The sequence below is a fragment of the Rhipicephalus microplus genome, chromosome 7 (assembly GCF_043290135.1).
Source record: "Rhipicephalus microplus isolate Deutch F79 chromosome 7, USDA_Rmic, whole genome shotgun sequence".
Classification (NCBI taxonomy): domain Eukaryota; kingdom Metazoa; phylum Arthropoda; class Arachnida; order Ixodida; family Ixodidae; genus Rhipicephalus; species Rhipicephalus microplus.
Genome location: NC_134706.1, coordinates 96,202,844 through 96,217,028, shown reverse-complemented (window position 1 = coordinate 96,217,028; position 14,185 = coordinate 96,202,844). Strand labels below are relative to the sequence as shown.

The 14,185-nt window shown below is 45.7% G+C and overlaps 1 protein-coding gene across 2 annotated transcripts in view; it reads right to left on the bottom strand.

Moving 5' to 3' along the window:
- Positions 1–332: 332 nt before the first annotated feature.
- The window catches only part of LOC119179746 (uncharacterized), a 64,436-nt gene continuing 50,583 nt past the window's right edge, over positions 333–14,185 (bottom strand). For both annotated transcript variants that reach the window (XM_037430869.2, XM_075869488.1), the window contains exons 16-17: positions 13,203–13,460; positions 333–882 (exon numbers count right to left, since the gene is read on the bottom strand). In XM_037430869.2, the coding sequence (XP_037286766.2) occupies positions 590–882; positions 13,203–13,460 (551 nt within the window). In that variant the 3' untranslated portion in view covers positions 333–589. The remainder of the gene's footprint in view (positions 883–13,202; positions 13,461–14,185) is intronic.

Sequence of the window (14,185 nt, the reverse complement as noted above, 5' to 3'; positions counted from 1 at the left end):
ATTGACTGCAGGTGCCAAGGATGACGAAACAGCGACACAACTTTACAGTGCCTCAATAACACATTGTTTTAAAATCACAGATGCAAACATTCTTATTCATTGTTCAGCTTTTTGTAGACAGCATCTTGACAGGTCGTGCATGGCCATGCCATTAGAGCATTGGAACGTATGCAAACAGGAGCATACAAGACCCTTTCACCAGATCTCCAACTTGCCCGACACTTGCACAGTTCACAAGTACGGGAGATGACTATGGTGTGTACGACAATGGACTGTTGACTCGACGGCTGGTCTTCAACGTGACGAGGTTACTGACGACCTATGGTCACCGCAGCCTTAGTCATTGTACCACCACTGCACGGACTCCCCAAGTGCTGGCTTGGCAAACCCTCCAGCAAACAAGGCAATGTGACTACCGTTCTTTAGAAATCCTCTTATAGTCTGGAGACAGTCGAAAGTCCTTTCTTCGATGTGTCTCTCGGCCACTCGAAACGGCAAGTCCCTGTTTTACTGCTAGAAGAAGGAGGGACCTTCATGAAAGTGCCAGGCAGTCTTGGCGTTCGAAACAACACATTTCGCATGCACTGCCCTAAGCCTGGTGGTGATTGGCTGCTGGTGCCAAGTTCGTGCCAGCGTTCCTATTGGCGTTTGAGTCTTCGACAATGGCGGTGTTGCGCAGCGGGCGGTAGTTGCTGTTGGCATTCAGGTCGAAGTTCAGACTGGCACTAGCCGTGGTGGAGGACTTCCTGGCGGGGCTCTCCGACCTGAGGGAGTCCGCATCGTCCGATGCATCCAAGTTAGACAGGTCGCTCATGGAGGAGTCCCACGGGGGTCGTTGGTTGATCAACAGATCTTCGCTTGGCTCCTCTGCGAGGGACAGCTCTGCATGGAATCAAATATTTGAATTAAGAGAGCAAATTAGATTGTGTCAGTACAGCGCTTCATTTATTAGCATGTTAAATATTGCCGTTAATAATGTCCTGCTGCTGTACAGCCACAGTGTTGAAATGGCTTCGTGTACAGAAATTGCACGTACAACTGCCGTGTACAGACAGGCATTTATAACAAAGGGGCCACATTAAGCAGCAATATTTACTCATAATTGGTCATTGCTTATGAGATTATGAAGCAACATTCATTAAACAGGTATTAAATGCGAAGCATTTCCTTGCGTACCGTAGGCACTTCAAGCTTTGATTGATTGATATGCGAGGTTTAACGTCCCAAAACCACCATATGATTATGAGAGACGCCGTAGTGGAGGGCTCCGGAAATTTCGACCACCTGGGGTTCTTTAACGTGCACCCAAATCTGAGCACTCGGGCCTACAACATTTCCGCCTCCATCGGAAATGCAGCCGCCCCAGCCCCGATTCGATCCCGCGACCTGCGGGTCAGCAGCCGAGTACCTTAGCCACTGAACCGCCCCGGCGAGGCGTAGGCACTTTGAGCGTCTATATGTGTATCTATCCATCTAGTCCCTTACGTCTCTGCACTCTCTTGGAGTGAACTCTCTTGGGGTGCTTGAAGTGAACCTAAATTGTCATGGCAGGGTGAAGTAGTTTAACAAATACGACACACTGGTCATAGCATGAGTAATGTCACAATCTAGTCGTTTTCTCAAACACTTTCGGAAAAACAGTAGCAGATACCCAGGCAGGGGTGAATATGTGCTACTCGTATGCGGGTACATGCCACAGGTGTTTTGACATTTTATATCTACCTAGGAACGACGAGAACAAATATGGGTGATTTCAACGCTTGATCGTCAAGAAAAAGCAGCCATCGGCAGTGTTGACAGGACAAATGAAGAGAGTATATGCCATTTTCCCAGCAGGAATCGAACCCTAGCATTCTGCATGCCAATCAAGTATTCTACAATAGAGCAACGCCACGTCTCAGAACTACCTTTTAATTAGACCCTAATGTTTGTGAAATGCAAATTGTGGTTGCAGTGCTGGCTTTCCAGTTTCATAAACAATACATATATACTCCTACAATAGAGCAGTCACGCCGGGTTAACATCAAATGTAGTCATGTGTCATCCACTTATGTTTATTTATGTAGCTGTGTCCAGGGTCACAATCCTCGCAAGCAGCAGCACTTTATATCAGCTTACCGCCTCCGGTGGTGCTAATATCCACGTTGCAGTTGGCATCGTAACGCAACTGTAAAGAACTGGCAATAGCAAACATATGCGGCTTTTTAATGTATGTCTGTAAGCGCATTTGTACATATCTTTAGCGCAACTTCGTAACTTTTTGCTCAATAAAAAAATTACAACACAGTCAACTTGCATGCACATGCTTCGCATAAGAACAGATTCCCAAGGTATGTGGGATCTGCCGAATTTTTTCTTTCAACAATTTCTCCAACTGCAAATTTATCTACTGCAATGCTCAAAGTGTTCCCTCTTCGCTTTAACACCACCACCACCAGGAAATTTTAAGGTATCTGTCCCTTATAACGGGCCATCAAATAAATTACATTTCAACTACACCATAAACAGCCATAACCTACAAGCAAGTTAATGCTTTCTGCAAAAATGTAAAGTTTAATAATATTGACATTGGAGTACACAATCTATAATGCAATACGCTCTAATAGTTTGTCAGAGTTACTTCAGACTCAATAATCAACTTTTGAATACTGTGAGTCACAAGTTTCTGAAGACAGCACTAAAGTATCGTATATCTGGGAATTTTCATAAAAGCGAAGTTGCACATTAATAACTGAAATCAGCTGTGTTCCACTTGGAACTCTTTGACCATAGGCTTTTATTTATAGAAATTATAATGCTTTTGTCTCCTTGCAATAATGACAAAAACATGTGTTATTGCTTAAGTCAATAAGAACTAAACAGACAGCATTGATGGCCGCCCACTTGCTAATAGAAAACGGTCCCAACTACTGACTAGAGAAGAACATGTTTTTGTAACGTCTGGTACAGTCAACGATCCATTTTTTGGATGCCTTATTTTCAGACATACTAAAACCTCATAATAACAAAACTGCAGTTCACACGAAGATAAGTTCCTGGAATTCGAAAATTGGTTGTAGAGGTTTCTTCCTAATATTAACTATAGTTATTGCAATACTATTTTTTATTTTATAACCAATATTCCTTTATATCGAGGTTTGAGTGTACTTGAAAATTGAGAACCGTTGCAAACTTGAGAACCATCGCAAGTCCGATCGGGCATTTTTTTTAATTTTCTGCCCAGACTGCAAGTTCTAAACAGCATTAATCAAAGCCCGCCCCATCTGCTGTCTATTATCACGTAGATTCGATGCGGCACTTCTGTAAGTCGATCCACATGCTACTGAAGGAAACTCTAAAAGGCAGCTTTTTCTCAACGCCAAAGTGTGATGGGGTGAAGCGTAAGCAAAAAATTTGAAAAGGCTACGGTCTTTACGGATAAGCACCGGCGATGCACGAAGGCATGATGGTGGCAGGTGGAAAACGTGTCAGTACAGCTAAATTGCAGACAACTCTTATGATAAGCATCTTAAGCCAACTGCTCGGCAGCACATGTGCCCTAGCGCAGCTGTAGGCATACTACATGCATTTATTATGCAATAAGCCTGTCATGCTTCGCTGTCATTCATGCTGCTTCTTGAAGACTGCTAAGAGTTCTGCACAGACCTGTTTCGGTTAGGTTATGTTCGGTTAGGCAAGGTTAGGTTAGGAAAACTTGACAAACAAAAGTAGCATGCCTTTGCCCTGCCTGCGTGCAGTCAGGAACAGAGTAGGCATACTATAACGAACCCTTTCACCGCAATTACACGCGTAGAATACAAGCAAGTGTCCCAACAACGTGACAATACTAGGCAACACGTTGCGCAGAACCATAAACGATGAGCTTCACGTGGCAATAGATGTGGCATGTCAGCAATAATTATTGCGCATTACCGCATCGAGAAAAGCCGCACGAGTCATCTGCGCTTCTGCCACAGCCTTAGTCGTTTCCGAATGCTCTGTGAGAAAGCCGTAAATTTTTGTTTGCCTCTAATTTTATGTCTGCCGCATCGGCAAAGCTCATCATGAGACGCAGGTTTGCAATTGGCGGTTAGCATTGTTAGGCAGGGTTTGCAGCCAGTACTGAATACGGTACTGGGAACGAACCAAATACCTGTTGAGTGCACTGCCATGCATTGAAGTGGTTTCGGACACTGCTGGGGTGCTTTGATCGCTTCAGCAGAATAAAAAAAAGGTACGAATTGAGTTTCCTTGGACAATTTCATGGACCACCTGGTGAGTGCAATGAAGCTAACGTTGACTTCATTTGCAACAATCCGCAATTACCATGGAAAAGACTCAGACAATGCAGGGACAGAAAAGCCAACACGCTGAAGACAGCAGCCTTAACACATAAGAAAGGAGATGACAAAGACTTCAAGGAATACAGGCCGATCAGCTTGCTCTCCGTAGTATAAAAGATATTTACAAAGGTAATTGCTAACAGAGTTAAGAAAACATTAAAATTCAATCAACCAACGGAACAAGCAGGATTTCGAACAGGCTACTCAACAATCGATCACATTCATACTATCAATCAGGTAATACAAAAATGCTCAGAATATAGCCCACCACTATACGTAGCCTTGATAGACTATGAGAAGGCGTTTTATTCAGTAGCAATATTGGCAGTCATGCAGACACTGCAGAATCAGGCCGTCGACGAAGCATATATAAACTCCGTTTCTGTAGTCCCAACATAGTATACGCTTTTGCAGCCGCTTTTTGACAGCACATGGTCTTATAATTGCGATGTCACAATATGTAACAGTTACTGAGCAAAAATTAATGCAACCACTATGCAAAACAACAGAAAGCAAGGCAACCCGTGAACCAGACGGTAGGGTGATAGTCACGAGGCCACAGGGAAGCAACTGAATGAGCTTTAGGGTCTTCTACTAAATTACTCTCACTGGCATTTGCATGCTGATGACATCTCATCACCCACATCATTTTACTTATGTAAGCAACTTCATGTTTATTAAGTTAGCTTAACCAGGACAAAAAAAATTAGCAGTGCATTAGTTCGGCTATGGCAGGATACACCGTATTTACTCCCATATTACGGGAACTTTTTTTTTCCGGAAAATTCGTGGCCAAGTTCGGGGTGCGCCTGTTACGCGGGGTAAAATTTCCGAAAATTTTGTTTCCGACTGCACACAGACCGCTGATAACCTAACTTGCCAAAGTCACGAATATCCACACTACAGCACGAGCAACCTTCTTCATAGGTTACACTAGTGCAAAATGTGTTTGTGGAGCATCTAGTCTCGCATGTTCGAAAATCGAGGCATGCGATGCGGTCTGCGTTCAAATTTAAAAATATTTGAATCGAAAGGCTTCTGTTGCTAACAAAATCAATGCTAAAAAAACCTACAAAAAAAAAAGCGCCATCCTGGGAATTCCCTGATTACACTTCAAGACACCATCGAAATTTCGTGCGCTGAACGATACTGATAGTTCGATTTTATGGGCTTGCACCCTATATTCAAAGACATTGCAATTGAATTGCGAACCACTATTCGAGTGTTACAAGCACCACCTATGCCCCATTTCCATGAAGCAGAGCCACCGCAAATGGTTATGTCGATTCCGTACGAAACCGCAACTTTGATTGCCCGCGACCGCCACTGAAAAGCAACCAACGCTGATTAGGCCTAGCCTACAGTTCGGCATGTTGTCGGGTGGCGTTTGTACAAGATAACATGGGTCGACAGAAAGATCACACTCAAGCGCCAATCCAAGAGTAGCGTGCGTAGTACAATGTTTAGGTTCACGGCCAGAAAATCAACAGCAACGAAAATCCTCCAAACTTGTACGAGTCCACTTGTGGCAGCAAAGGAGAGTGCTCGCGTCAGAAAGCCGAAAAGCTTTCAAATTTGCAAACGAGAGAGTAAGTGCGATAATGATGATGCATTTTCCGACAGGAAACTCAAAACGCACTTGATGAGGAGCGCGCGCGCTGCCGAAGCCAGGCCTACGCAAAGGTTACTTACGGCCAGGCAACTGCCATTCTTTCTCACTCGGCGAGCCCGTGTAGGCGGTGCAGCGATACCACTGCGCCATTGTAAAGGAAGACACAAAAGACAGCACCCTTGCTGCCTGCCGGCTATTCTTTATCTGCCTTTGTTTTTCTCCTCCTCTAGCCAGGTATGCGCCCGTGCCTGAGCACTGCTTTTGACATCATTACACTCGGCCACGCTGCATGCATGCAGTCTTGCCAGAGCTGGGCCTTCTCTGGCAGTGGTCCTCTCTTCGAAGGTGCGAACATTGCAGACCTAGACGATGGATCACCATAGGTAGATCCAATGCTTCTGGCTGGCGGCATTGGCTGCCTCGCACAGGCCGGTCGTGACCCCAGTGGTTTTTGCTTCGACAGTCTGGCGATGACTGCTCTGGTGAACGCCATTGACTATGTCGTGCTGAACGTTGAGTCTTGCTTTGAAAGTTGGGCGACGATGGCTCTGGTGGACGCCATTGACCTTGTCAGGCCAGTCGTTGCGTCTTGATTACTAGGAGAGCAGGCGAATTCTCGCCTAACGAAGTATGCCCACGAGTTTGGACAGGTTGCGTTACATGGCCTTCATCGTTTGACGCGGAAAGCTCTGCGCTGCCGTCACTACACTTTGTTCCACGGTCTCTGAGAAGCAAGATGCTGTCTGATGGTTCCATACCGCGGAGTCCATACAGGTGAACGCTGCCATGGCTGTACACCATGCTGCAGACGCCAGGATTGTACAAAGGCGCCATTCTGCCGTTTCGTGCAAGCTGGTCGCCGTTTGGCCGATTTACATCATATTCTCCGTTGACGAAGACTGCATCATGGTGATCGACACGGTATTCAGCTGATAAGCTGAAAGTCGTATTAACCTGCCCGTCATCGCTATCAGAACAACGGGATGATGCCAGAAAGCCTAATGCTGGTATCATCTGCTTGCGGTGCATCGCTAGCTTCGGCCAAGGGGCGGTGGGCAAATTCGGTCAAAATAGGCACGTCTTCCATAAAAGTATTGCCGGCAGCCATGAAATTATTGAGCGAAGCACTCGCATATTTGGCCAATGACTGCCGTGAAGTAGACAGATCTCCCCCCTGCTGGTCACTCAGGATGCTCTCGTTGCTGGACTTCTGTCACATGTCTTTTCTTTTTCCTCACTCCAGTGAACGTAAGAGGGCGTCGAATTGCAACGAGTAGTTCTGGACTATTTGTCCAGAACTACTCATCACAGTCAAGTTCAGGGTGTGCCTTTTATGCGCGGAAATTTTAAAGAAAAACTGCTTTCTTGCAACCAAACTAGGGATGCGCCTATTATGCGAGTGCGTCAATTATGCAAGTAAATATGGTACCATAGCATAGAGTTACTGTAAATGCTACCTTTAGGTTGCAGCGGAGTTGCACATACCTTTTCTTTCGCTGCTCACGCCACTATTCGGCAAGCGGTGTCACGTGGTGCCAAGAAACGTCAAATATTCAAATTTACACACCGAAGCCCACTTTATGCCCACGATAGTGCGATACCCGAGCGTTTCCTGCTCGCGCCGACTTCATCGTGACTGCCTTTAGAGGCTTTTGGCTTGTATGTATATTTCTTTACATTACCATGTCACCAGATAGAATCTGTGCATGTTCGGGACTTTACAGAAAGTAAACATTTACATCTCGTAAACTTCACGCCGGATAGGCTTTACGTTTGCGACGCTGCCTCGCAAGTTCACCTTCATTCGTTGAAACTCACGATATCCCCACGGTGGAGACTCCCGACATCCAGTCAGAATAAGCAAAAGTGCGAGTACCAACAGCGATTACATTGTTTTAGCCGGATTACCAAAGCTAGAATGGCAAAAACATCGAAGCCACAAACATGTTAGCCCCCGACAGACTGGATAAGTGGCGTCATATAGCGGGGTCAAAATGTCGAGTAATCTCAATACTGCTACGTAGTTCAGAAACATTGTGCATCGTACGTGTGGTGTAAAAAATGTGAAGGGATGTTACTTTGAATGAGTTACCTTTTCAATAATTTTCCCCTAAATTAATTAATTATTCAGTTTAACTTCCTAAAACCACCATATCATAATGAGAGACGCCGTAGTGGAGGGCTCGAAAAATTTCGACCACCTAGGGTTCTTACGAGGGGACATGGGACCCGATAATAAAATATATTAGTTTTAGGCCTAGAGACATGATTTTTTTCAGGGAATATTCAGCTTTGTACACTGATTGAAAACATGTAATTACACTTTCTTTACATCAATCGAAAAAAAAAACAACTATTCTCATTTTATGAATTTGGCATGTGATAAAAAGTAATGCATCAAAAGAGCTATAATTGAACCTGTATATTGCTGATAATTCAAATCGTGCAAATATGCAATTTCATGCTAGTATCTGAATTTCACCTAAACTTATGAAGTTTTTATGTCGCAGTCTCTTAGCTCTGAATTTTCACTGGCAATTTCTGGAAAATTTCAAAATTTTACAATGTCCTAAACATTTTATCAAAGTTTTCTTGCACACTTGAATACCCCAGCATTCAAACAAAAAAAAAAGATCAAGAAAATCGAATCAGTATCAGCTACACAGTGCTCATCCCAAAATTCAAAACATGCAAAAATCTGTACTTAAGAAAAACGCAAAAAACTGAAAAAGTTGTGAAAATGAAAATTTCATGCATGAATGCCACAGCACTTGTATTCAATATCACTCAGAAAGCCCCTTAAGACTAGTCTGAAGCAGGCTTTTGCTTGTGCTCCTTTATTACGGCTGCCTGGAACGCCGCTGAAGATGCACGTTTCCTCTCCGAGCCGAAGGCACAGCAATAGTCTTAACCGCCCGCTGGTTACCTGTGCATGTTTGATCTAGCTGCAGTTCACGCAAAATAAGTGAACTAGATTTCTTGTTCCCTAAGTTGAAATGCATAACAACTTCTGCCATGGTAGTCTCAACGGCAAACAATGACGCGTTCTTGTCCTTGGGTGAGAAGCTCCAAATGACCGAATGCAAGGCCTCATTCGCATTCTGCGTCTTCCCTCTGGTGCATCTCTGCAAGAGCTTTTCGTTGGACAAGCGTTCATAAACAGGATGCAGCGCATTGCTCACAGCCTCTGGCAAATTGTACTTGCTTTTTGGGATGGGCTCATTCCTTGCCATGGCTGCATTATGCTTGCACCAATACTCGGGGCCGTATGGACAGAAGCTGTGGTTTGATTTCTCGTCAGTGGATGTCACATGATGATACGTAGCCCACACATCCTTGTGCATCTTATCCACATTCCCAGAATGGGATGTAAAAGCCCAGCCGTAATAACTCGTCAATTTTGTGATGAGGTCATCCATAAGACGGTTCTTGCCACTGATGCGCTCGCTGCTGTCCCCTTTGTGCTTCTGCGCAAGGTTCCGAAGCGCAGTCCCCATGCGCTTCTGCACATGGTTCGAACATTCTTCTTTTCCAACATTCATGAAGCCGTACACCTTAGCTTCTTTGACAGCACTGTACGACCGGCTGTCACCATCACAAAGCATGCTGGTGTACCTGAGGCCATGATGCGAAAGGGAGCGCTGAACTAACATCATTGCTGCCTCTACTTCCATTTGGCCAGCCTTGCATGAGGTATTTTTCTGGCATGAATGTTTGCCTTTCCATTCAGAGTATTCTGGGCTCTCGCGTTTTGCACCATATTCACAGCCGAGGCAAAAATGAGAAAGCACAACATAGTCTAGCACATAACCTGAAAAAACTATCACAGTGGCTATTCCAATGTGAGAGGTGTGTCCTCTTGTGTGCCAGCTTCCATCAAAAGAGACGGTAATATTTCTGAGGTAGCCGAAATTGAGGTCCTTGTAGAGGCACTTTACCACTGTGGCACACTTATTCAAATGTTCAGCACAAGCTCTCGTTGCTGCTGGCTGAAGCTTCATCTTCCAGTACTATTGGTACGTTTTCGTGTGAAGGCCCAGATGTGAACCACCGATAGCGACAAAAATGTCATTCAGAGCTGTCTGACCATTCCCAGTGCTCTGAAGAGCATTCGCGGTGCGAACGTTGATTTCGAACGGGTTGCAGTTACTGCTGCCACCAACCCGTCGCGAGCTCCATTTCGAACCAACCTCTCCGCAGTTGCTGCAGTGAAGCTTCAGCTTAACGGCTATGCCATACTCACGTGCGTCGCGTTCGATGGTCAACTGACCACGGCACACTCTGCAAGCAGAATGTTCGTTTAGTAAACTGTTCACCATGTCGAGGTCAACCATGGTATATGTCGGGGCCGACGAACTTTCGGTGCCGCGCCGACTCGCGAGAACATTCATTTTGCGATCGGTTCCCGAGAACGAGGAAAGTTACGCTGCTTTTTGCTGGGCGCGACGCTCGATGAGTTCTCTGTCAGCCGATGTCAAAAATGTCGCGTCTATCCTCGCAGCTCGATCGTGCATACTTGAAGTACTGCAGGCAGCGATCGCAGTAGCTGCCATGCTTTCTCTGGCTGCGAGATCTGCTGCAGCAGCATTCTCTGCTGTCTTCATCACAAGCGGGGGCGTTGTTTCCTGGCACCTTGTTGAAGTATCACCGCAATCAGCTGATTCCAACGGCACTATGGTCGCCTTCGCAATAGCTTGTGTAGCAACGCCGCTTTGTCACGGAATCCGTTGCACTTTTCTGCAGAAATCTACAGATATCTTCTTTGGCAGTTGCGATGATTTATGGCACTCTGACTGCCAGTCGTCACTGGTAGAAGTTGTAGCGACCGAAGGCTGCCTTTGTGTCGGGCTGCTGCATCGCGGTGACTGCTGGTCTCCTGTCCCCTGTCCTGCTCGGCTCTGCCGAGATAGCCTGCACTGGCTGCGATGACTCCTTGGACTGCACAGCACATTTTTTCCGTCGCTTGCCGAATTTGTGAAGTGTGAGGAACTTTCGAGCACGGTTCAGAATCTCGATTTGGATCGCAAAACTACCAAACTTCCGAAATGGCGGTAAGCGCATGATCACCAGTATTGTCAGTCCCCGCGCTCCAATCACAAGCCGATGTCCACTCACGTGACTGCTATGGACCAATGATAGCGCACAGTTTTGTCGCTTGTTTTTGCCTGATAGCGCGGACTGGCTGCAGCACGAAAGGTTCATTCCTGGCAGGAAAGCGAGCTCAACAGAAACTCTCTCAAACGAGACTAAGATGGCCGCGCTCCGATGAGTGGTTAGCGCGATTCAAGCAACGCAAAAGGGGGCCGTTTTCGGCGTTTTCGTAAGCGAAAGGAAGTGCTGGGATGAATAAACACATCATTTTTTGGCTCAACGACGCGTCATTTCGAGTTCATTTTTTGCTGGCAGGTGCGGGATGATATGAAGATAACGAAACTCACTAAACTGAAAAATCAACTTTTTGGGCGTTTTTTGTCGCCAAGACCCGTGTCCGCCCTTAACGTGCATTTAAATGTAAGCACACGTGTCTCAAGCATTTGCGCAACCTATAGCAATATATTGCCTCACTGCAACAGTGCAATCTTGCTCAGTGCGTGCGAATATGTCTGTGGCACGCTCCCGCGCCGGAACATCGCACCGCATTTTTCTCTTGCGCGTGCCACGAGTGGCTTGACTGCACAGCTGTTGAACATAATGGCGGACCTATGTGCAACTCTGCTCCCGTAAAGAGCATATACAGTAACTCTACCATAGCGTGACCTACGGGTGGACGGACGAATGGACTAGACAGTGAGCTCACGCGAGTCAAGCGGCAGCCCACTAGTGACATGCCGCTGCAGGAGCTTTTAGGCCTTCTCCAGCATGCTAGCTGTGCACCCTGTTATGTCCCTAGTCCTCGAGCATGCGCAGCACAGTTCTCGATGAGCTACGCGAAAATGCTCAACCTCAACCAGTGTAGCTTATGCTAGAAAAATTTTTGCACATATTTGTAGCACAGCTCCGGTAACATTTGTATTACTTCGTCCTGAAGTTCAATGGAAACCACTTCTAGTAAAAAAAAACAACCAACCACTGCCACAACCCTCGAAAAAGTTCTGAGGTCCTGCCTGCGGGAATACTACAACCTGTCATTGCGTGGATTAAAAACCAACAGTGACAAGCTCCCGTATATTTTTCACCTAAGACAACACGAAAGCAAAAGCCACCTAGTGTGGGTATATGGTAATCAAAATCACCAAATCATCATATTTGATAACAATTATATACATCATGATGATCCGATAGTGATTTATGATGTCCTCATCAGCATTACAATGTTTGGAGCTATTCATGTTGACAATGAATACTAAGCTAACAGTGACTTTGTCCAATTGATGAAGCATGTAGGGCTTCCGCTTTACTAAAAACTGACTAACTGATGAAACAATTAACTGATGGCCTCATAGTCTCGCGTCTCCATAGCCAACAGACATACTATCTTACAAAAACGACATACAGCCAGCACCCTGTCTGTTGTTCTATCACCATACCACGTCTAGCACCCTTTGTTCTCGGCTTTCTCATAGTTGTCACTATGACCAAAGAGTTTCTTATACAGTTAAACCCCTTTATAAGAGACATGATCCGCACAGCAATTCTTGCCTTTTATATGAGATGTCTCTTATAAGCAGGGTACCTCATATATATTTTCTTGTCAATCCACATTTTACTGTAGGCACACTTGTGTCTCTTATACCCATTTATCTCTTACATCAGTGTCTCTTATAAAGGGATTCGAATGTATGTACACTAGAGGGAACTCTGGAAATCATGTCAACGGGAGCTGCAACGCACACTTCAGCTAGCATTGGAATAATGGGCAATACACGAATTTGTTTAATCTTCGTTCTTCTGGTTCCATGCGGTTTTGCGCAGCCTGGAGCCACTTTATCATGAGACGGCAATCGGCAGAGGTTATGCAGTTGCACTTCACCGCTCTGACTTTTTTAGGCTCGCCAATTCAAATCGGGCATGAAGTTCAAAACGATCTGTTCCCTTATTCGAAACAAAACCAAAACACAGCAATAAACGAAGCCGCAAGTGCGATTCGCTGCCTGCAAGTACAAAAAGAAGTCAAATCCGTCTACTAACAATCATTCCCATGGTCGCTGAACGATCGCAGCGCCGAAATCCCCGCTAATTAATTTTAGAAAACTCTATGGCTACAACATCCTATATACAACTAGCACAAAAAGACATGCCAGCTGCCCTTGCCCAGTTTGCCCCCTCACCCGTGGGCAGCTCCTCGTCGTCCGTGGTGGGGAGGTCATCCTGCGAGAGTGCAGCAATGCAGTAGAGGGGCGATGCCGCGGCAGACCCGAAGGTGCTTCCGAGCTTGGTGATGCGCGGACGCACGGGCAGGCTGCGCAGCCCCCGGTGCCCCCTGGAGGGCACGTTGTCCTCCTCATCACTGCTGCTGCTGCTAGAGCTACTTCCCCCGTTGGTGGCTTCGGGAAACTCCTCGTCCAAACAGAGCGGGAACTCCCAGTCTGCACAAGGCATGTCTACACTCAAACCTCATAACAAAATTGCGTCTTACACGAAATTAACTTTGTTATATCCAAAATTTGTTATAAATGTTTATTGCTATGTCTATTGCAGGACTATTTTTCATTTACTGCATTATAACCGATATTTCGTTATATCCGGGTTCATAGTATCGAAGTTTGGGTGTACGTTGTCACTGCCACAGAGAACAGCCGAGACAGAAACAAAATACCGTATTTATTCGAATGTAACGCGACGATGATTGTAACGCGAGCAGCGACTATTCAGCGCCAAAAAAAAAAAAAACATGAATGTAACCCGAGTAAAGTGGGGGAGAAAAGTACCTTTATTTGCTGCACATGGTACTAGCGAAGACATCCCAGTTTCTAAAGATGAAGCGAGTTTCGTTCATTCGTCGTTTTCATCGCCATCATTGCCAGTGGTCGAGCCCTCTTTGTCACTTTTTTCCTCCCAGATGAGGTCATCCGCCGTGCCATCCATATAGTTAGATTTACAGCACTTTTTAAACGTGCGAACTATCATGTTGTGTGGCAGGCCGTACCAATCTGCAGACACCCACTCAGCAATCTTCACGGCGCTAGGTCACTTTATCCTACCCGTAGGTGTCATAGCCCGATCTTCTCGCATCCATTCTCCTAACAGCTGCTGCATTCTATCCTTAAGTGGTTTGTTCAGACAGACGTCTAATGGCTGTAGCACGGACGTC